This window comes from Patagioenas fasciata, chromosome 4 (genome assembly GCF_037038585.1).
Source record: "Patagioenas fasciata isolate bPatFas1 chromosome 4, bPatFas1.hap1, whole genome shotgun sequence".
Taxonomy (NCBI): Eukaryota; Metazoa; Chordata; class Aves; order Columbiformes; family Columbidae; genus Patagioenas; species Patagioenas fasciata.
The window spans coordinates 13,267,646-13,290,976 of record NC_092523.1 but is presented as its reverse complement, the minus strand read 5'-3'; the positions used below and the strand labels follow the sequence as shown (position 1 = coordinate 13,290,976).

At 38.3% G+C, this 23,331-nt stretch overlaps 1 protein-coding gene across 1 annotated transcript in view; it reads left to right on the top strand.

Annotated features, from left to right (window-relative positions):
* The window catches only part of KIAA0232 (KIAA0232 ortholog), a 69,767-nt gene that overhangs the window by 8,432 nt on the left and 38,004 nt on the right, over window positions 1-23,331 (top strand). Inside the window, exon 2 of the mRNA XM_065836693.2 lies at window positions 11,121-11,624. Within this exon, the coding sequence (XP_065692765.1) occupies window positions 11,394-11,624 (231 nt within the window). The 5' untranslated portion in view covers window positions 11,121-11,393. The remainder of the gene's footprint in view (window positions 1-11,120; window positions 11,625-23,331) is intronic.

Below are 23,331 nucleotides of genomic sequence, written 5' to 3'. Positions count from 1 at the left end.
CTCTATAAAAATATTGGAAGTACATCTGATATCTATTGAAATACCTGGGTTGGCTTCCATGCTTCATGCTCCAAAGAGTAGTAGTGGTCTGAAAGACTTGCATCTGACTTGGCTAAAATGTAGTTTCTGTACTCTGCATTCCTAATGTTTTCCTGTTATACTTCAGTGGATCTAACAGTGAGCTGCTGCTGAATGGCACGGCCCCGCTTCCTCTCTTATGGCAGATGTAGAAATTTTGTGGCGATGGGAAGACTTAATCGTGTATTTGTATTTTTTGAAGACTAGCCCACCAAAAACTATTTCTTTCTATTTAGAACAAACTGATCCAGTTCGTCCCTGCAGCTACGCAGTGGATGAGTTAAATACAGGGACAAAAGGTGGAGAAGGCCAGGAAGGGACTGTGGGAGAAAACAGCAGAACATCCTCTTGGTGGCAGCATGTGGTTGTGGTGCAGTTTGTGTTACACTGACTGGCCTTTGAGTCAGCCACACAGCGTTCTCTGTCAAGATGCTGCTGCTGGTGTTCTCTTGGAAGTTAGTTAATGCTGGTTTAAAGCACTTCTGGTTTTTACAAGCTGGTACTTGTGCTGGCAATAGTAGTAATTACTTCAAATGTTCTCAGTCATATGCAACGTTGGTTTAAGTTCATTTTTAATGTGAAAAGTATTTACTTAAATTCCTTGTCATTAGATACCAATTTATATTTTTTAACTTGTAAAAATTATCTTATTTCTAGGTTATGCAATATTTGTACTTTTTTCTTTCAGATACAATTAAAAAAAAGTACTCTTATTTAAACAAAGGAGTAAAATTTAGTTCAAACATCAGTTTTAAGCAAGCTTGAAATTTAGTTTAAAGTCCGATCTGGACAGTAACAAAATAAACTGGAAAAAAATTTTCTCGTGGCAGTTTATGTTTATAGTTTTTAAAGAATTGAATGGAATGATTAGGACTGTATTGGTAACTGGATAACATTGTTTGGACAAATCTTTACTAAAATAGTGTAGATGTTGCCATTGTTAGTGACAGCTAGGCATTTGAAATGTGTGAAGCAGTATTTTATTCCTTTAGATTCAGACGGTCTATAAATATATTTCAATATATTAAATCTGTTTGAAGGTGTCTTTAACAGTTGTAAGCTTTTCTTAAAATGAATACTGAAATTTTTAGAGACATAGTGCCTTGGGTTTCGGGGAGGCAGGCACAAGCTGCAGCTACATGGTACTTACATTTACGTGGTACAACTACACAATAAACTGTGGTAGTAGAAATTGCTTGATTTGTCGCGTTTTATTTTGTCAGAAATGCTCGGGGCTCACCTGTATTTATTGAAATGGAAGCAGTGGCTATGTGCTGCATAGTGAAGTTCCTGCTTTGGATTTTTTTTTTAAATGCATCTTTAATATTGAGTCTTGACCTCTTGAAACAGTTTCCTGTGTGTTGCTATGAAATAACAATACTTCCCTCTTGAACATAAAATTTCCTGCCTAAATTATCAAGACATCTATTGAACCATGATTGCAAAACTTGCCAGCTATTAGGGCTTATTAATTAAATTTTTAAGTCATATTACCTGTAGTGGAGAACTACTTCCTTGGTCTTCACTATGTAGAGGTGCTCCTTAAAAATCTGTTGTATGTCATAGGAACCCTTTCAAAAGACACTGTTCATGAAACCACTTTCAGACCATCTTACAATTTTCTAAAGTAATGAAGTTTTGGTATATGGTAGGCATAGTGTGCTGTGACTGTTGTTCACAGTGTTTGTAGGTTTTACTGCTAGGTCATGCTTTTTCCTCTTTCCATCTTGCTTGTTTGATTTTGTTTTGTTTTATTTTTTCCCCTCTTCCAGCTTCTATTACATGCTTGTTTTGAGAAAGTGGAGAATATTCAGATTACCAAGAATTTGGGGTCTTGAAAATGTAGCTGAACCCCTGTTGCAGGTGCCTCAACCTGTTAATTCTGAAGTCCAGTGACAGCTGTTTCCCATAGCTCAGTTTTTGCTGTCTGGCAGGACTGATAGTTTGACATCTTGTAGAAGAGTACATGTATGTTAATAATGTGCAGCCCTGTGAATGGAACAGCTAATTGAACTGCTCCAGCTACTTTTTTTGAAGTGTAACATTATGGTGAACATGAATGTTTAATAAGAACAGCTGTACTGGTTCAGACAAAGGTTTTGTCAAATCCAGTACTTGTCTGCAACAGCATCTATAAGTGAGCCTGTTAGGGATGAAAAAGAGCAGGGAGAGTATATGTGGTACCTCTCCTGAAAACTCCCTCAGCCTCACGCCATTTTCAGTCTAGGAAATTTTCTGAACCTGATGGGGTTTGTCTAGTTGGAAACTCTCAAGTAATCTCCCTTGTTCAATTTCCTTTGAAACCCATCTACGGTTTTCTTTTTTTTTTTTTTTGAGTCCTCAGTGTCTTTTGGCAAGGGATTCCCAACACCTGTTGGGTAAAGTTTTGTACATAGCTCTCACTAACTCATTGTTACTTTCTATTAAAAAAATACATTGAGCAGTCAATCTCTATCTATGAAGGGGCATGTCGTCTTTGGTATTACAGGACTGGGGTTGCATGTTATGTATAATATGTGTGCAAAACACTGATTTGGTTACACAAATATGACTTTTGTTTGTGATTTGCTCTTCTGGCTACTGCTGGGTTTGAGCTTATAGTTACATGAAATAAACATACTACTCAGGAAACAGATCCTGGGATTTGTAGTCAGCTCACAACTCACTGTTTTATGTATTAACAGCGTGAGGATGTTATTCCTTCTCTTTTTCATTTCAAGTTTATCTGTGCTTAATTTTGTTTGCCTTTTTACTGCCCAGTCCGGTTTCATAAGGTGCTTCTGCATTTTTCTAGTTATCTTGCGTTTGCTATCCCGGATAGCTTGCTTTTGTTAAGTAGCTGATTAACTGTATCACTCACCAGGTCACTCTTTCAGGTCGCTTATGAGTTTGTTAAGCAATGCAGGCCCCAGTGCAGAATCCTACAGAACTCTGCTGGTGACTTTCCTGGTGTCATCTTGGTCATATCTCTGTTCTGTGCTAACCCAAGTAAATGAGGCTTACATGGTAGCTCTTGAATCCTTTGAGTAATTCCATTAAGCTTTTATATGGGATTAACGGCTTCAGATTTTCATTTGGATAAGTGTTATGAAAATAAGCTTGCAGATTTACAAGAAAAAAAAATCCCATGGTAACACTCACAGGCTGCTTTCTGTCCCCTGTGTGGGTTCTCTGACTTGACTGAGTTACACTAGAAGCACAGCATAAGCCCATCCTCGTTAGACTTCAGTCAACCATCAAACATATATCCATTACAAATGAGACTGTACCACTCTTGCACTTCCTCATAATACTTAAAAAAGGAAACACTTTTAGTGTTCCTTGCTTTGATTCCAGCCAGGTGTTTCTCATGACATGACAATGCTTCTGAAGCTTTGTGGCAGAAATAGCCTGAACTGGGATGGAGGGAGAGCTTGTTTGTAGCACTGGCATTATCAGTTTTTTTTGGTTTATTACAGTGTTTCAGTGACAGTCATGACTCAAGTCCCTGCTTTGCTGTTTATTGTACAAAAGCACCAAACATCACCAATGCATAAAAAACCTGTCCTTGCTCTGAAGGCCATGCAGCCAAATTTCGTAGACTATTGAGGAATGTGATTAAAAAATAACAACTTCTTTTACTTCCTAATTCACGTCTTTTAAATGCCATGTGAAATTTATTAAGGACACAAATTCTGTTGTTTAGTAGATTTTAAATAGGCTTTTTTTCTGGTCTTTAACAGTGCCCTTCCAGTGTGTGACTGTTTGGTTTGTATGTTAAGGATTTATATAGACTTTTCACTGAAAGTAACAAAATAAATGATGGTGAAGTTGCTGATTCCTCCGTAATATGTAAGAATAATTCTGGACTTCTGTTACCATCGTATGATGTGACTGTACTTTTGATAATCAGTCTTCTGGAGGGGACTGAAATTTACTGAAGTGAATATGTGATTTTAGTATCTTATTGACCAAACTTGCTAAAATTTTCACTTTGATTTATACTAATTAGGATTTGCATGTTTTTGTGATGTGTAGTTGTCAGGGAGAACGATTGTTTAACCATTCCAGGGAAAAATGCTACTAAAAAAATGTGTCTTGGTTAGAAAATGTGGACACTTACATCCACATTAAAAAGAAAAAAGAATAAAAAGAAAAAGTAATTCTGTAATATTTTCTTTTTCTCTGTGCATTGGAGAATTGTTTTAAATTGTCAAAGACCGTAGCGGGGAAAAACCACTTTTGACAGTGAGAGCTGTTAATTGTAAACTATGTAATGTACTGGCATATTTCACAGAATAATAGAGGAAACTGTGTGAAACAGCATTTATGACTTAACTATGGTGTGAGAATGCGTTTGGTCTGATTGTTACCATATAACGGGGGCAGAATGAAGCACTGGAAACGCAGGTGCTACCCCTTTTGGGAATGGAAGGAAAAAGGTGACATCTGTGGCTTTATCTAAGAGATCAACTTATCTGTAGCAGATGTATCAAAAATGTGTAAAAAGTAACTTTGAGGCTTGAGACTTTTTTTGCAGATTATATAAATAAATGTGAGTTTTCAACTTTCCTCAATGTGTAGCTTCTGTAATTTTTTTTTCCACTGAGAGTGTAGAGCCCAGTGTAGTGAATTGAAGCCTGCAGACAATTGGCTTCCTTTTTAAGTTACCTTTTCACGATCTCCAAGAAATAGTCTACGGACCTTTAGTTTACCTGAAAGGACAATAATAAGGTGTATGTTTTTTACTATCCTATTCCAAAATTTTCTGTTACTGTAGGAGTTGATGGTAGGTATATCTTTAAGAAAGCTTGTTAAAGCATTAAGTCTACATATTTTTTTCATTGACAAAAAAATGTTTGACCAGAACCTTGCTGTGTGGATATGTAATTTTCAGAGACCTCTTGGTGCTGTTAAGATATATTTAGCTTACTTTAGATTCATTCATTGGGTTTGTGATTTGACTTTCGTCACTGTTTTCTGAGATTAGAAACAATTGGAAAAAAGGGCCTTTTAAGTCCCTTAAAATAACCTGGTTTTTCATTTGCTGTTGTGGCTTTTTGTTTATTTTGGTTTGGTTTGGTTTGGTTTTTTGTATGTGAGGTAATTATAGAGGAAAAAAAAGCTGTTGAAGACATGGGAATGTCTTGCCTGGCATGAGCTTTTAGCCAATAAGCTCTTTCTGCTGATAGTCTGATAAGGGCAGTTACATATGCCAGCACATTGTTGGTGGGCTTGTGTCAAGCTTCATTGAAGAATGATTTCATTACACCTTTCTTTTACTGCACTCTTTGATAACCTTAGTGTAATTTTACGTTATCATGCTGTATTCCTGTAGATACAGCTATCAGAAGAAGGTGTTTGTGTGGCTCTTGTTATTGTGGTACCATGACAATTTTAATTTTTTTTATTTTATGCTTTTGTTATGACAATACCTATATGTCATTTCACTTAAGGGGAAGACTAAGATTATTTAGTTGTCAAAAAAAGGTCGTTGACCATGCAAGAACAACTCTCTTGCTATGGATTATTTAAAGGTGTTGCTTTTTCATAACTAGATTTCAGGACACTAAAACTCAGTTATTGTCTTCTGCTGTCTTTTTAGGTCGAAAGAATGTTTAGTGACTGTCACACTGAATAGAATTTTGAGAAAGAGTATCTGTTGCAAGATGGTGTAAATTTTAAAATCCAGGTGTTTACACAATATTGTATTCTTATTCCTTTACAAGACACCTCATAAATTGACTCTTGTGCTCATAGTTGTTGAGCTGGTGACAGCTTATCTAACAATGACCTTGCTAAGGTCATTCATTATTATTACAAAAACTGAAAATTACTTAAGAGGAAATATTTGACTAGGAAGTGGAGTAAGTAGAAATACTTTTGAAAGAATTTCATAATCTATTTTTGACTTTAGGATTTGTAAGTAATCAGTAGTTTTCAAAACTGTTATAGAGATGTGTACATTTTTATTTGGTAATTCTTACTATACAACATCTCCCTCCATCATATTCTGTAACTGGAAATGGGGAATTCTTTCCAACTTGATAGTTAAAATAACTAGCCTTGCGCTAATTACTTAGACTATATTGTCGTCTCCCTGTTCACAATAGCTGTGGTCATTGGTAGGATGGAGAAAGTTATTTTTAACAAGACAGTGTGAAAAATATTAAAAAGGGATGATAACTTATTTATCAGAAAAAGTTATATGTAAAATCTACTAGCAGAAATGTTCGCTCTTTGAATGACTTGTATTAATTTGATATGGAAAGCTTCTCTTTAGTACTGGGATGGGAAAATACTTGGTTTGCATGAAAATTTATTAATTCTAAAACACAATGGAAATATGTTTAAGAGTTTCTGTAAAACAAAGTACTTGAGACAGTTGTAAAATGAGAACTGTCAAAATTATTTCAGAATTTTGTTCAGATTTACATTTTTATATCATGTATATATATTAAAACTTAAAATAATTTTAAAATAGGTGATTGATATTAAAAAAAGTCGACTGAAGTATTTGAACATCATAGAAATCTTGTTGTCTCATTTCTTAATTCCCATGATAACCTGTCTCTCTCTTGCTGTCTCTGCCCTTTCCTTCCCATCTGAAAAAAGCAAGATATGCTTTAACTGATCAGCCAAAGTAGATCAGATTTTGTTAACCTGAATCGCAAGAACTGAATTTCTCAAATGCCTCATGAAAATAAATGCATGATGTCATATGATATGGATTATCCCTTGGGTCAGTTGGGTCACCTGTCCTGACCTTGTTCCCTCCCAATGCCTTGTGCATCCCTGGCCTGGTCATCAGTGGGGTGGGATGAGAAGCAGAGAAGGCCTTGAGTCTGTCTAAACACTGCTCAGCAGTAGCTAAAACATAACACATGTTGTGTTATCAACATTTTTCTCATCTTAAATCCAGAACACAGCGCTATACCAGCAGCCAAGAGGGCCAACCATGTCCTGGGGTGCATCCAGCACAGCATTGCCAGCCAGGCGAGGGAAATGATTGTCCAGCTCTGCTTTGCACTGGTGCAGCCTCACCTGGAGCACTGTGTGCAGGTCTGGGCACCAGAGGATGAAAAACATATTAAGCTCCTGGTGAGTGTCCAGAAGACAACTACGAAGTTGATGAAGGGTTTAGAGGGAAAACCGTATGAGAAGCGACTGAAGTCACTGGGTTTGTTCAACCTGGAGAAGAGGAGACCTCATTGCCATCTACAGCTTCCTCACAAAGAGAGGAGGAAGGATAGGTGTTGATCTCTTTTCTCTGATCACCAATGGCAGAACCTGAGGGAATGGCAGGAAGATGTTACCAGGGGAGGTTTAGGTTGGACATCAGGAAAAGGTTCTTCACCCAGAGGGTGCTGGAGCACTGGAACAGGCTCCCCAGGGAAGTGTCACAGCCTCAAGCCTGACATTGTTCAATAAGAGACCGGACAACACCCTCAGACACATGGTGTGAATTTGAGGATTGTCATATGCAGGGACAGGAGCTGGACTTGACGATCCTTGTGGGTCCCTTCCAACTGAGGACATTCTGTGATTCTATACTAGGAAGAAAATTAACTCTATCCCAGATGAAACCAGTACAACAGAAAAGAAAGGCCACATAGTCACCTCATGCAGAGAAAAGCTGAAGCATAAATTCAGTCCTTACTAGGTGCTGAGGATTTAAACCATGTGTCTCAGTAAGTCTTGACTGAAGTGCCTCAGTATTCAGAAGCCCTTTGCTTTGTCATAAAATCACAGGATGGTTTGGGTTGGAATGAAACTTTAAAGATCATTTAGTCCAACCCCCCCTACTGTGGGCAGGGACATCTTTCATTAGATCAGGTTGCTCAAATTCCTGTCCAGACTGACCTTGAACATTTCAAATAGGTCATCCATAACTTCTCTGAACAAGCTGTTCCAGTGTCTCATTGCCCTCATCATAAAAAATGTCTTCCTTATGTCCAATCTAAATCTATCCTCTTTCAGTTTAAAAAAATTGCCCCTTGCCCTGTCACTACAGGCCCTCCTGGAAAGTCTGTCCCCAGCTTTCTTATAAGCCCTCTTTAAGTACTGAAAGGCTGCATTAAACTATCCCTGGAGCTTTCTCTTCTCCAGGCTGAACAAACCCAGTGACTTCAGCTGCTCCTCATACAGCTTTTCAGTCCAATCCCTCTGAAGATTTTCATGGCTCTTTTCTGGATCTGCTCAAACAAGTCCATGTCCTTCTTGTACTGGGGACCCCAGAGTTGGATGCAGTGCTCCAGGTAGGATCTCAAAAGAGTGGAGCAGAAGGGGAAGATCTCCTCTCTCAACCTGCTGGACGTGCTTCTTTTTATGCAGTCCAGGATATGGTTGGCTTTCTGGTCTGCAAGCTCTGGCTCATGTCCAATTTTTCAACTACCAGTATTCCCAAATCCTCTACTGGGCTGCTCTCAATCCATTCACCCCTCAATCTGAATTTACACTGGGGATTGCTCTGACCCAGGTGCGGGACCTTGAACTTGGCCTTGTTGAATTTAATGGTGTTCGCATAGGCCCACTTGTCAAGCCTGTCAAGGTCCCCTGGGATGACATCGCTGCCCTCCAGCATGTCAACTGCACCACACAGCTTGGTGTCACCTCCTGTGAACTTGCTGAGTGTGCACTCAGTCTCACTGTGTCTCTGTCACTGATGAAGATACTAAATAGTATTGTTCTCAGTATGGATCTTAGAGAGACACCACTCGTTACTGGTTTCCACTTGGACATTGAGCCATTGACTGTAACTCTTTGGACGTGGCCATCCAGCCGGTTCTTTATCCATCCATGGAATCCGTATCTCCCAATTGAGCAGCAAGCGTGTTGGGTGGGACCGTGTCAGAGGCCTTAAAGAAGTCTACGTAGGTAACATTTATAGCTCTTCTGTTGTCCACTGATGCAGTTGCTTTTGGTTGAAGTAACTCCATTTCCAGAAGTCCATTGCTTTGCTAAATGGATATTCAAAACCTTCAATGAAGGATGTAATCACCTTAACAAAGCCCTCTCCATCCCATCTCTCTTGACTGATTTTGACAGTATCTTTGCAGATGAAAGACTACTTGGAATGTGTGTTTGCTGTCCCTCTCCATTCTCTGTACATTTGGTAAAATAAAAGATTATGGGTAGATGAGATACCTGCTGAATTAGAATAAATGAAATTATTTGGTCATTTTCTGACTTTTCTTTTTCTGGTTTTCCTCCCCATCCACCCTTTCATAATTCCCCTTTTCAGTGGAACTTTCTGTCAACTCTTATAAAAAAATTGATTTCCTGAACACTCAGGTAGTTCTGCTCCGTGTCTCAAAAAAGACAAATCAAGAGCATTGGTTTTCCCAGATCTTTGAAATATGGGATTTGGGGGGCTCACTGGGATTGTGACATTGACCTAGGGAGAGTGTTAATCACATGTTGTGATGTGGAACACCAACAGAAGGATGAAAGAGCTTGGACTTGTTGCTCTTGATTTGGGGTATCTTGGTTACAATGTTAGACTTTTCTCATACTTTCTGTTCTCTAATTATGTGTTGAAGCAGTAACCTCCAGGCTCTGTGAAGGGTGTTTCTACCTACTGTTATTTGTGCTTACTTGTGAGATTCTGACTAATACAAACATGTTACTGACAAAGACTGGATACTCTTGGGTTACCTACCTTCTCAAAATGAACATTGCCATCTGAGAAGTAAGGAGATTTTAGTGTAGCGACTGCAGCAACTGATTATAATGGATTTCTTTTTGATGATGTCTCTATTGACTCAGTAAAGATCTGAAATATACAGTTGTACCTGGGTGGTGATGCGAAGAAACCTCCTAAAAACTATGATCTTTTGTTGTTTGGACATAAATATCAGCTGTAAGGTCACCCTTCAATTTTCTTTGGCCACAAAGCAAATGCTGCCCACAGGAAATGTTGCACACATTATATAGTTTAGGTAGATTAGATGATGTCTGTTTTGAGTGTGTTGGTTATCTTGCAGTGAGGTTGAAACAAACTGGTAGATTTTGTTTAGATCCTTTAGTCTTTGTTCCCTTTCAGTGAAGTGGTATTTCCTGCTAGGATCTGAGCTTTGTTTTCTCTTGCTGAAAAGCTGGAGAGAGAAGGCCTACACAAATGACTGGCATGTGGTTGATTGGCAGACTGGTCCAAAAATGCCTTTTTTTGCACTGGATTCTTCTGGGTTAGAGGGCAGGATGCCTGTTTGTGTGATGCTTGCACCTTCTGCCCCTTACTTACCAAGACTACTTGGGATTGTGGGTGGTCTTACGTCTTAGGCTGGTTTGTCTGCTTTAGGATATGGTTTAAAGTTTAATCTCTCAGGTAAGGCTGGTGTATGCTTTCTGTAAAGAGAGTTCAGTGTTAATTCTGGTACTGATAAATTATGTTCTGCTTGAATTTTTTAAGTTATTCCAGAGATTTTTATTTTTATGGGGACAGATTTTGGATGATAAAATGCATGACTGTACTGATGCAAGGCAAATATTGAACCTAAAAAAAAAACCAACACCAAAACCATGCAAGCCTGAAGGTAGCAACTGTTTAGTGGTAGTATTGATGAAACTCCTGGCCAGATGAATTTCATTAATTCAGTATTTTACAAAGAAGACATTTTTTTTCTATTCCAGAAATGACAATCAGTGCAAACCGATAGGATTATATTGTCTTCTAGTGATGCAAAATATACAGTCAGTCTTCATGCAAACTAGCGTAGTTTTTTTTTAATCAAAGTGCTGGTTTTTTAGCTGATAGTGAAAGTAATAAAATCTCAACTTTCTCATAAAGCTAGGTCAAACTTGTATTTCAGTCAACAGATTAGTTGTGAAGTCTTTCATCAGGGTCTCCCTTCTTACCTTAAAAAGTACTTTTTCTAAAAGTCACCTTCAAACTTGGAATGCTTCCTGTTACTCTTCAAAATGACACTGCATAGGTGTACTCTATACGTGGATTAAGCAGCATGTAAACGACTGCTTTCTAAATTGGGTGGTTTTTTCATTGTTTACTATAATTCATGTATGGATACATATTATCACAACTTATCATTTTTTCCTCTTTATAGGTCCTGCTGGGGACTTGCATCTGGCCTCAATGTGAAATTAAGGTAGAAAAACACATCTACATATGTGTTTGCTATTAGGAGTTAGTTTATTCACTGGTCATACCTGAAGAGTGATGTTCGTCTCTAGACGGCTAACTGCCAGGAAATATAAATGATTGTCCTAGAAGTCAAGCCTCTCTTCTATTTACTGGAGTGAAAATCACCTCCAGATATCGACGGAATATCAACTACAGAAAATGCTTCACGTTATAAGGATGCCAACCACCTAGATACATGCGCCCTATCTGTACAGTTGTTGTGGATGGTTTGCCATCTGAAAGCTCCTCAAGCTCTTATCCAGGCCCTGAATCTGTTTCTGAAATGTCTCTGCTACATGCTTTGGGTCCAGTGCAGACCTGGCTGGGACAAGAGCTAGAGAAGTGTGGCATTGATGCCATGATTTATACTCGGTATGTCCTCAGTCTTCTGCTGCATGATAGCTATGACTACGACCTGCAGGAACAGGTATTTACATATTTTAGATGTTGTCCAGTGAAAGTGAGTTTTTGTATTAGTTATGTTTTGTGTATCATACGTGGGCATGGCTCAGATTGGGGGGGCGGTTGTCTTTCCGTGTGTGGGTGGAAGGGGGGCTTTAAACCACGCAGGAGTCAAATCTGACGGGTGAAGTGAGATTAATGTAGTTAGTTTACTGTATGAACAATTACATTAAACAAAATTTTCACATTGCAACAATTGATATCAGAATGGTTGTATCGTAAATGCGGATCTGCAATACTCATGATTATGAGGTTAATTTAATATTGGAACATTAGCAACTAATAAAATTACTGTAAATTGTGTGTCAAATTGGCTTGTCTCACAGTAGTTTGTAGACTCTCCATCACTTCTCCTCATGGATTTAATCTTGTGCAATTTTCAGTAAAGGACAAAAAACCCACCCCTTTTTTATCATTCAAGTATTCAAGATACATTATTGCACATACATTATTAATGTATTTTTAAAAAAGAATGTTAATGCTGAATCCTGATAAAAGGCATGTAAAAGAGTTGTGGAACAGTGAGTTGCTACACATGGCTGTAATTCAGAAAAGGTGAGGGAAGAAAAGTGAAGCTGTGTATCAAGTAGGCACAAATCTATTACTGTTCCCATGTGCCTTTGTTGCTATGAATTTTGTGTTCCTAGAACATACTTTTCAGTCCTGATTTCACCTCTTTTTTTCTTTTTTTTTTTTAAATAAATTTTAGTTTCTCTGCATCATCAGTGTATATAAAAATACTTTTAATGGTCGAATTTTCTGGGTATAGAACTTGGGGAAGTCCTGGTGTTTTCAAGGAGGAATGAGGATGCTGTTGATCATAAGGTGGCTGTGATTACAGTGGGAAGGAAAGGAAGCAAATACATTTTATTTGGTAGCTTAATTATTAGTTCTTTTTGTTGCTGTTGTTTTGGGTTGTACTTCACACAGTGCTACCCAACTGCTTCAGAACTGTCATTGCTTTCCAGTTTGCCTTTTAAAATCCATCAAGAGCAGGGCAGGGTATTATGGAATAGATGTGGATGTAGCTGAAGCAGAAAAAGAGTCGTCAGATGCTGCCAGTTTCTGAACTCTTACCAACCATTACTGTGTATAAAGCCTTCATGTTTCTCTTCTGCAAACCAGAAAACTTTATGTGCAAAAGTAATTTTTATTCAAAAGTTTATTTGGCAGCAGTGGAAGTCACCACAAATAATAATACCACTGTAAACACTCTTTGTGATGTACCTTAACAGTGAAGTTATTTAGGACTTGGTCAGACGTGAATAGCTGTATTTAAGAAGGGGACAGAATAAATTTCCAAAACCTGTTTGAAAGGAAGATGTGGGGTGAGGACAGAAAAAAGGCGCCAAGTGAAACCACACAAGAATTTGAGGAGCTTTATAGATATCCCTGTGGTGTTGGGGAAAAATGAAGGCCTGTTTCTTTTCAGTCAATTTTAGAACATAGTTGTAACTGTGTAGTCACTACTGTGATGATTTGAAATGACTGAAGTGCCAAAATTAGTCTTCTTTTTATCAGGCTTTGTAAGAAGCAGTGTAACTATATTATGAAAACCTCATTCACTTCATTTCTTGTTTCAATATCTTAACTGTGTGCTTTGTGGGTTGATAGCAGAGCTTTAAGAATGTGTCTTCTTTATCCACATTGATTATCTGAACCTAATGAGCCGAAGAGGGAAGGATGCCCCATGCTGACAGCATAGCCAGAACATGTGTTGCTGAGCAGGTGCTGTAGTACAAATGTACAAGGTGTCTTCTGAATGACATCAAGACGTGAAGAAGGTGGAAGTTTCTTTATCCACCTCCTGCAATTAGATCCTACTTATAACGTACTTTTATTGCATATGTTCCCTCTACTTCAGATAACAGTTTTCTAAGTTTTGAGACCTAATACTAACTTAGTTTTGGGATGCTATTCTGTAATAATGATTGGATGCATATGTTGTGAACTATACTGCTACCTAATTCCTTTCTCAAATAGCTTAGTCTTTGAAGACTGCAAACACAAATTTCTTATGTGGAGAACTGAGGAAATCTTGAAACACACATGCTTGTTCTTTTATTTATTTATTTATTTATTTTACTTATTGCCTACTGATTATTTGTATGACTTAGCATTTTTAAATTAATTTTAGTTAAGTCATTCAGAAACAAGAAAATCTGTGCAGTTCTAATCCAATTTTGGCGATGGGTACAACATTAAGACAAAGGGCAAGAATAAATACTTGTGTTGTATACAAATAGAAATTGGGGATGAGTGCAACAATTAAACATCTGAATGAAAAACAATTTAGGAGTAAAATATTGAGAGTTGCTGAGCTCTTTTAATTCAGATAAATTCCAAAGAAGAGTTGGTTCTTGACATCTCAGGAATTTTTTCTCCCATACAATACTTTTGATTTTTGAGAAAGATGACAGAATTTGCACAGAAAGAACTGTTCTCAGTAGTAGATTTGTTGCAGTGATTTCTCACCAACTTTTAGGGGGCAGCTACAAAGAGGACAGAGGCTCTCTCTTCACAAGGAGCTATATGGAGAAGACAAGGGACAATGGGTCCAGGTTGTGCTGGGTGAGGTTTCATCCTGAGAATTTTTTTTTTATTTTTTTGTTTTTTTAGTGATGGTAACAGTCATTCACTGGGACAACCTCCTGAGGAACGTGAGTCCATGTTGCTGGAGGTTTTCAAGATGCAATAGGACAGGGTGCTGGATAATCTTATCTAGGCTCTCTTTCCCTCAAAAGGTTGGACCAGATGATCTTTTGAGGCCCCTTCAAGCTGGGCTGTTCCATGATTCTGTGATTGTTTGCTTAGAAGCATAGAATAATTTTGGTTGGAAGAGACCCTTAAGATCACGGAGTCCAACCATAACCTAGATCTAGCACTAAACCATGTCCCTGAGAAACTCACCTGTGTGTCTTTTGAACAGCTCCAGGGATGGTGACTCCACCACTTCCCTGGGCAGCCTGTTCCAATGCCTGACAACCCTTTCCATGGAGAAATGTTTCCTAATATCCAATCTGAACCTTCCCTGATTGAACTTGGGGCCATTTCCTCTCGTCCTATCACTTGCTACCTGGGAGAAGAGGCCAACACCCCCCATGCTACAACCTCCTTTCAGGCAGTTGCAGACAGCGCTAAGGTCTCCTCTCAGCCTCCTTTTCTCCAGGCCGAACAACCCCAGTTCCCTCAGCCGCTCCTCATCACACTTGGGCTCTGGGCCCCTCACCAGCTTCGTTGCCTCCTCTGCACTCTCTCCAGCACCTCAATGTCTTTCTTACGGTGAGGGGCACAAAACTGAACACAGGATTCAAGGTGTGGCCTCAGAAGCACTGAGTACAAAGGCACGATCTCTGCCCTAGCCCTGCTGGCCACACTATTCCTGATACAAGCCAGGAGCTGTTGGCCTTTTTGGCCACCTGGGCACACTGCTGGCTCGTGTTCAGCCGGCTGTCAATCATCACCCCCAGATCCCTCTCTGCCAGGCACTTTCCAGTCACTCTTCCCCATCCTGTAGCGCTGCCTGGGGTTGTTGTGACCCAAGTGCAGGACTTCACTGTTTCGAAGCTCATAGAGCTGGTATCAGCCCAACAATCCAGCTGCTCCAGATCCCTCTGTAGTGTCTTCCTACCCTCCAGCAGATCAACACTGCCACTCAACTTGGTGTCATCTGCAGATTTACTAAGGATGCACTCAATCCCCTTGCCCAGATCGTTGACAGAGAGATTAAACAGAACGAGCCCCAGTACTGATGGAGCAATGGCTTCTGTTTTGAACAGGTTAAAAGGAACATGTGGTCTCTGAACCCCTAGGATGGGATTACACTTATAAACAGTCCATCGCAATATGCTTTGTGGGGATGTGGTGGGGAGGACAAATTTATGAAGTGTTAATCTTACAGATACTCTATAGATCGTCTTCATTAGAAAAGTTGCCAACTGATGGTCGTTAAGATCTTTCCAACTCAGAATGTTGATGACATCATTAGCACTGTTTCAGTCGCTTCAGGGAGCCTCCTCCCATGCTTGCTTTATAGTGTTTTGGTGTCATCAACTGCAGCAGGGAAATGAAACTCTGAAGTCCTGGACAGAAGTTCTGTCAGGTAAGTACAGAAAGATTTAAAATAAAAAATAAATGAAAAAAAACATCTCCAACCTTACTAGGCATAACCAGCTGTTTAAGATACCAGTGTTACTGTATTCTCAGTCACTTCTGCTTATGTTTAAAATAGGTATTTCAAAAGAATATGGAAGTCTTGATTGATTAAGTTGTCAGGGTTATTTTGGAGAATAAACAGGATGTTCCCTTCTGGTTTGTTACTAATATAGAGTATGTGGTTTCTAGTGTTGATTCTGCTACAAACTTCTGTAGCTTTGGTCGTTTGACCTCTTTTCCTGTAATATTATCTGTCTCTGTATGGTGGGGTAGTTTGAAATGTGGACAGAAGATAAGATGTGTTTAAGGGTTTGGTGTGTGGGGTTGTTTTTTGGGTTGTTCTTTTTTTTGAGGTGTGAGTATGAGTCTGGTTTGGGGAGTGCTTTTGTTTTGGTTTTGTTTGGTTGGTTTTGGTTGTTTGCTTTTATTATTACAGTTTATTTCATACCTTGCCCGATTAGAGTGGTCTCTGTGGGTATCATTATATGGACACAGGCTCAGTATCGCAACACGATAATAGGTCGTGAGTTTTCAGAGAGTTGATGGGGGCTTTTTACAGGTACTTGTGTGGGGGGCTGTGGATGGAGGCACAGTACAAAAAACTGGTGAAAGTGAAACCCTAAAAAGCTGCAACCAATTTTTACTGGCATGTTTGCAATTTTTATTCTGACTCACTGGCTTAAACTGAAATATCTATTAAAATATTGTGAAAATTGATAAGCAGGTAGTATGTGTTGCCCAGCTGTGTTTCAAAGCACTAGAAAGCTTTCAAGAAAGGAATCTTGTTTATGGTAAATTACACTATGGTAGCAAGATCTTCCAGAGCTGCCACGGTTATACATATGTTATACATAGCTATGAAGAATTATGGTAACACCTCCTAAATACACATTTTTTAAATGTGGTTTTTTTTTGTTTTGTTTTTTTAAGTTTGAAAACCACTGGTGTTAAGGAAAATGTCATAAAATTGATATGGATTTAAAGCCTCTGATGGTAGCTAAAGTGCAGAGTGTTTCTGTTAAGTATATATGCTTTCGTCATTTGCATTTTATTAGTGATTTTTCTCATTTGGGAATAAAGGATAAATTAAGGAGAGTCCTTTGGGGACCCACAAAATTGCTGTTGGGGAGATCCAAATATTGTGAGACAGCATGTTGACTTCAGACTACACTGATTTTTAATCAGAATGGCTTGCTCTTGTTGTTAAACCAAGCAGGTGCCTTAAAGATTTCTGATTGTTATTTAAATGGTAATTTAAAGTATATTTGTAGATACGTGTATTCTCAAAGCAGTTGTGATACAGTAAACATTGCATTAAGATAGTATAATCTCTGTGAAGTGGAAGGCATTGCCTTAAAATAGATTTTTGTGTGAAACATTATTACATTTATCTTTATTTGTACAACATTAAAATCAGTGTTCTGTGTTGTATCTTTTACATACTATTTGTAAGTGTAGCTGTTTCCAAATATAACAAGTTCATGTTTTCTTGCCTGCAGACTGTTCTCCCTTTTGAAGGGATGGAGCATTTACTAAAAATGACCCACAACCCCAAAACCCAAACCCAACAGCCAGACAGTCTGAGAGATAAAGGCTTTGTTTAGAAGCCTTTAGTCATGCAGCATGAAGGTATAAATGCATTTGTTACACGTATTTTCTGAATCAAGTGGCTTCTGTTGCTTTTGATCTGCTCCTTTCAACTCATTTTTGGAAACTGACTGTTTTTCTGACCCTCAAAAGTAAAAATCCTAAAAAAAATTTTTTTTTTAAAAGATAATGTTTTGCGAACTCACAACATTAAGTAGCTGTTGTTTTGGAAACTCTGCTCTTCTGTGAGCAGCATGAGGTTTTTTTCTTTTTGTTTTTTCACCATGTAAAAGAGAGGATTTAATTCTGGAAATCTAATTATTTGTAGACTGATTTGAAATCATTCCATTCAGGTAATCTTTTACATGGACAGATAGAAAAAGGCTGCAGAATGGTAGCTACACTTCTGCTGACTGTCCGATCATAGTTTTTATTCTTGCTTCTTCATCATTAGTGCATACATATTCGAAGTCCAAAATATGGTTTTCTTTTTTGTATTAAGAGAAGAACAGAGCAGTAGAAAAGAGATCTTAGCCTGCATACGATGATTTTTAGGTCTTTACTCTGTGGTTGTATCTCTGTAAATGCTTCTGGCCTGTTACTCTGAGCTGGGCTGGGGATGTCATTGCCAACTCCTCTGCGTTTGGCGAGCGTGTGCTGGTGACACAGGACACTTCACTTGCTGCTCACAGCACTCTGTGCACCTGCTGGGTTCCAAGATCCAGCTGAGCACTTGTCACCTGTTCTCCCTGCCATCCCGTGGTAACCCAGTAGAGGGACCTGATGTCTGATTTATATTCTGGTAACGGATATTTCATTTTTCACATGTATATTTTAGAGGGAAGAGGATGCGTTTTGCAACTGCTTTTTTATCATCCCAGAGAAATTACTGTGAGTCATGTAAACCCTGTGTTTTTTTAAAACATTACACTATGCAGAGTATAGTTCTGTTATAGCAGGGTAATGCTGCGTGACTGCTGCACACCAGTATTGTTAAGTTTCAAAGTTCACCAGCAACATGTAGAAGTAAATTTCTTGAATGCAAAACATTTTCAGTTTAGTTTGTATTTGTGGTACTGGTTATTCTATTAAGCTACGCAACATTCTGGTAGGAACCTTTTTTTAAAATTTTCTGACATTAGTTTTTTAGTCATTATCCAAACTAAGTACATAAAATTCAAGTTGTGGGAATTTCCCCTTTTCCTGCCTTTTCCCCCTTTGTTAATTTTTAGTTAGCATTTAACTTGTTAATTATGAGAACTGCTCTGTTCTGTATTTCTGTCTTGATGACTGTCAGGTATGGGGTAAATCTGGGGTATCATGGGCTATGCCTTTGTATTCTTTATTCTGTTTTGGGGACAAGAATTGCAGTGGCAGTGTTTGGAGTTCAGTTCTAGGCTTTCGGGGTAATTTTATTTGTGCAAGCTGTACAGTTTTCAGAGTGCTCAGCTTCAGCTGATCTGTTAGTGAAAAAGAAAAATATTTGTTCTCAAGGACTCTGGTTATCTGAGGAATTTTTCTTTCATACTCTCTTCTGCCTTTTCTACTGGTGTGAGTGATCACGTTGAAATGCTGATTCCTTTGCAAACATGTCTGTTCCAATAGGTGAAACATCCATTTCAAGACATCAAGCTTACAGTGTCTGTGGTGCCTATCTCCTGTGCTATCCTGTTGAAATAGACACCTCTGTGTAATATAGTTACATGTTATCAGTAGCTTCTGCTCTGAGTAATCAAAGCTGTCCTTTAAAACAGTTCTACATTATCTCTTGTGATTTTCTAAGTAGCATCTAGTGCTTAGTTATCATGTGTCTCTCACAGCTACACAAAAAGAATAGCAGAATCACTTTTTTATTGTTATGACTACTAACGAATTCTCACAAAGGCTCACATAATGCAAAGCAGAGATATAAGGTCAAGTGCCAAGTTGGTTAGCTGTCCTAACACTCAGGATTTATTTGCAGCCATCTCTGTGCTGATACAATTGTGTTGTTTCAGATTCCGGGAGTAGCTGAGATACCTGCTTAGTGTTCTTGGCACGGTAGATCATTGCATGATGGTACATTCAGCACATGTCTCCAAGAATAGGTGTGCTCTGCCTATATTCTCTGAAATCAGATAATGACAGTGGTCTGTGATACTTACCACACTTTTTCCCCAAAGGCCAAGAGGTCTACCGTAAAGAATGTGAAATAGCTTCTCCAGTCACAACATGTCCCTTTCAGGTCTCTGGAGCCTGTAGTAGCAGTTTCTGTTGAGTTCTTGTCTTTCTTTTCTGCCATGTAGGTAAGACATACAAATAAAATGATGTCGCTGTAGCTATGGTCTTACTAAATTTTCTTCTTTTCTGCTTTTACTTTAATGGAAAAAAACTCTGAAGGCAGCCTGCTCAACATAGGATTTCAACAGATGCAGCATTTGCATGTTCTCCCGCTCTTGGGAGTGGGTGTGATCAAATTTCTTCTGCTTGGTTTCAGCCTAGAGTAACTTCTAATTAGTGAGCAACACATAGACTGCCCTTTCAAGTTGGTAGGGTTATAAACAAGAGTTTATAATTGACAGAAACTTGGATTACAGAATTCTATACTCAGATGGATTGGTTTTGATAGGTAGAGCTCTTCTCTGCCTGCAGATAGTGGAATTATCAGTCCCGAATGCCTGGAGGACCTGGACGTTGTAGCAGTGCTTGATGTGGTCTGATATATAGTCAGCTCTTCTGTTGCAGTCCAGTTGCCTGGGATTGTCATGTCCCAGTTACAGCAACTGGGAAGGACGTGGCTGTAGTAGCCAGATGGTTCTCTGGCTTTTCACAAAAAGTCTAAGATTATTTTTTCTTCTTCTGCTAATACCTGGATGTGGAGTAATCATCTAACATTAAATAACATTTTTCAGTCTTCTCCATTCATGGTAGCATAGTTTTTGACATGGAGGAGACTTGTGCTGCTCTCTGAAAGTGTATTTATCTGGTGGTTGACTGCAGAACCTCTTGTTGAGTGTCTTTTGGAGAGTATGAACTGAGCTTGTGCCACTGTTCTTGTGCTTGCTTCTGAATTGACTTGCATATGTATTATCTCATTATCTTTGTCTCAGTCTGAGGCAGCCCGTGAGGAATGTCTGAGCTGATCCTGGCCCTTTATAGACCTTTCTCATTAATTATAATGAGATGCAATGTTTAGGGGAAGTATGTTTTCAGGGGAGATCATTAAAGGTATTTACACAATCTGCTTCTGTATAATCTTAAAGGTGAAACAGAAATGATCTGTTGCAGTTTTCTCCAGTTCTCCATTGTGAGATCCTCCTAGAGGTAGTGAAGACCTATTCCCATTTTGGCTAAACTTACAGCTATTTTTTTTCCATTTCCTACTGATCGAAATATCTGAAGAGTTGATTTTTTGAGTTCTTTGAATAACTTTTTGTGAAAACTTTTTTGTAGTGCACAGTGGTTCATACCTGTCGATGTGAACATTGCATTTAATTAAACATCAATGCTGTAAACTGCTCTTGCCGGAAGAGACCAGGACTGCTGGACTACCTGGGTTTTCCTTATGTCAGATTATACAGTCTTTGTTTTCTTTTATTCACTGAAGACCTAGCTAGCTGACACTGACGTAAGGTAACTGATGATAGACTTCAGCAGGGAAATTTTCTGGAGTGTGTGTTGGTATTCAGGGATTATTTGGGGTGTGTTTGTGGGGAGAATGTGAATGCCTTTGGAGAATGCTGCTGTCTTGAGTTGAGACTATTCTGCCTCGTAGGCAAAGGTCTGCAAATTCCATAGTTCTACAAGACATTTTGGGTTTTTTGGTGTATTCTGCAATCTGTGACCATGGTTGGCTTCGGTGATCTGTCTTTCTGGTTTTGAGCTTCTTTCTAAGAAATGACAGCATATTCATTCACTGTTCACTCTGTCTATATGAACATTCATTCTGCTTTCCCCTTTGGCCTGTCCTGTAATTTTATGATCTCTTTTAATGGCATTTGAGCATCTTCAAAGAAGTTTTGTAAGAAAGGTTTCTCATACAGCTTGGTAGAGGAGTCTGCAGACTAATGCCCCAGTTTGGAACAAGCAGACGAAACTTAACCTTTATATTCTACGCTGTGCAGGAACTGGCCAGACAGTCTGTAGACATACAGCTCCAAGCTGTTAATGGCAAAAATACTGATCAACCGCTGTACTGAGTCTTTGGCAAATGTTTATTCTCTTTTAAAAAAAACCCTGTGGGTAAATTTTATTCCCTTCCTTGGAGATATCTCTTAATCTGTTGACTGAGAATTATAAGAACGAAAAATGATTCATGTTTGTTACTGATTCTTGCAGGACTCTACTTGCATACCTTAATTTTTGGGAATTCTTTTTCACTTTAGATTATAGTGTCTGGATGCTTGGGTTACTTATTGTGATGGTATTCCTTGAGTTGGATTCTTAAAGGTAGAGACTCTGTGTGGGTGATTATTTTATATTTGAGAAATTATGACATGGAATAGTTATTTTTTTTTTGAACTTGTTACTAGAACTTGCTTTTTGAAGCAGCACATTTTGGCTGACCAGCAACAACTTATATGAGAGCAAGAGATGTCAAGATGGTAATACGCTTGAATGGCAACTGGTTTATGCTGAAATTGAAATGCACAAAAAAGAGGAGTTTTTCAAAATTCTCTTGATTCAGAATTTTTTAATTCATTTTTTTATTATTTTCTTTGAGAGAACAGAAATTCTTGCCCTAAAGTCTCTTGTGTATAATTTTTAATAGAAATGTTGATCGCATAGATAATTAAGGCTGTTTAATACATTATCTGAAAACTTGATATATGTTTGTTCATCATTTAAGTGTGTAACTAATTCAGTCTGTAGTGCATTTACACGGGTAGAATCATAGAGAATTAGTTTCCCTGAACTTAATCTAAGGGAAAACAAACAAACAAAAAATTAAAACGTTTTTCTGTTGATTTGATTTCCTATTTGGGGAGTTTTTTTATCGGGTATTAAGTCTGATTACTTTCCTGTGTGTTCTGCGGATAAGGCGAAATTGGAGCCTGTTTGCTTACCTGGGTCGAAACTGGGACCTTGAGTCATCGAGTGTTTCTGCATCAGTGAACTTGACTCCAACTTTTATGAAACGGGTAGTTCCTGGAAGATTCTTGAAGTAGGTTTTAACACTAATTTTCTATTTATTTAGACTGTGAGCTTCAAAACAATTTTTGGTCTTATCACAAGGTGCCATATTTGTTCCCTTACTGATAGTAGATATTTCTCTATTTCTAGCAAATCGGTACCAAGCTTGCTTTTCTTTTGCTTCTCCAGTTTCTTGGTAGTGTGGAGAGAAGTGGTGGAATTGCTAGTTTTGCATAGTTAAGCAGAAGAAACAACTTAGAAATCTCTTTTAAAACTTTACACCGATACATTAATTCAGGATTGAATTAAGCACTCCAAATACTGGATTTCTTGAGGCAGCATTAGCATAAAGAATACAGATACCTCACCAACATTTTTTAACCACATTTTTGGTTCTTAAGTTTTTCTTGTCATGAAACTTTGCATTTTCAGTGTTCTTACAGTTAATTTCTAATATGAAATTATCTATTTACATAGTAGGTAGGTACAGTTTGACTCTGAAGAGTAGATGTTTAAATAGCGGTTTAGGTATTCAAACTCAAATTTTTCCAATATCCAGATGGCCTAGGCTTCCTATTGATATTTATGTAATATTGGGTGGTCATCTCTTAAAAATTAAGTAGTGGTAGTTTGTTTTAAATATGAAATTTGGCTTACAGGATTCTTTTTTTTTCCATGTGTATGCATGCTTTTAAAATCAGTATGTTTAGGATGACATTGCTTTTATGAAATATTAAGTGACCACAGAACAGAATTGTGAAAATTCAAAGTTATCATAGAGCTCTTGCATTAAAATGAGCGTTATCATACAATCTCCA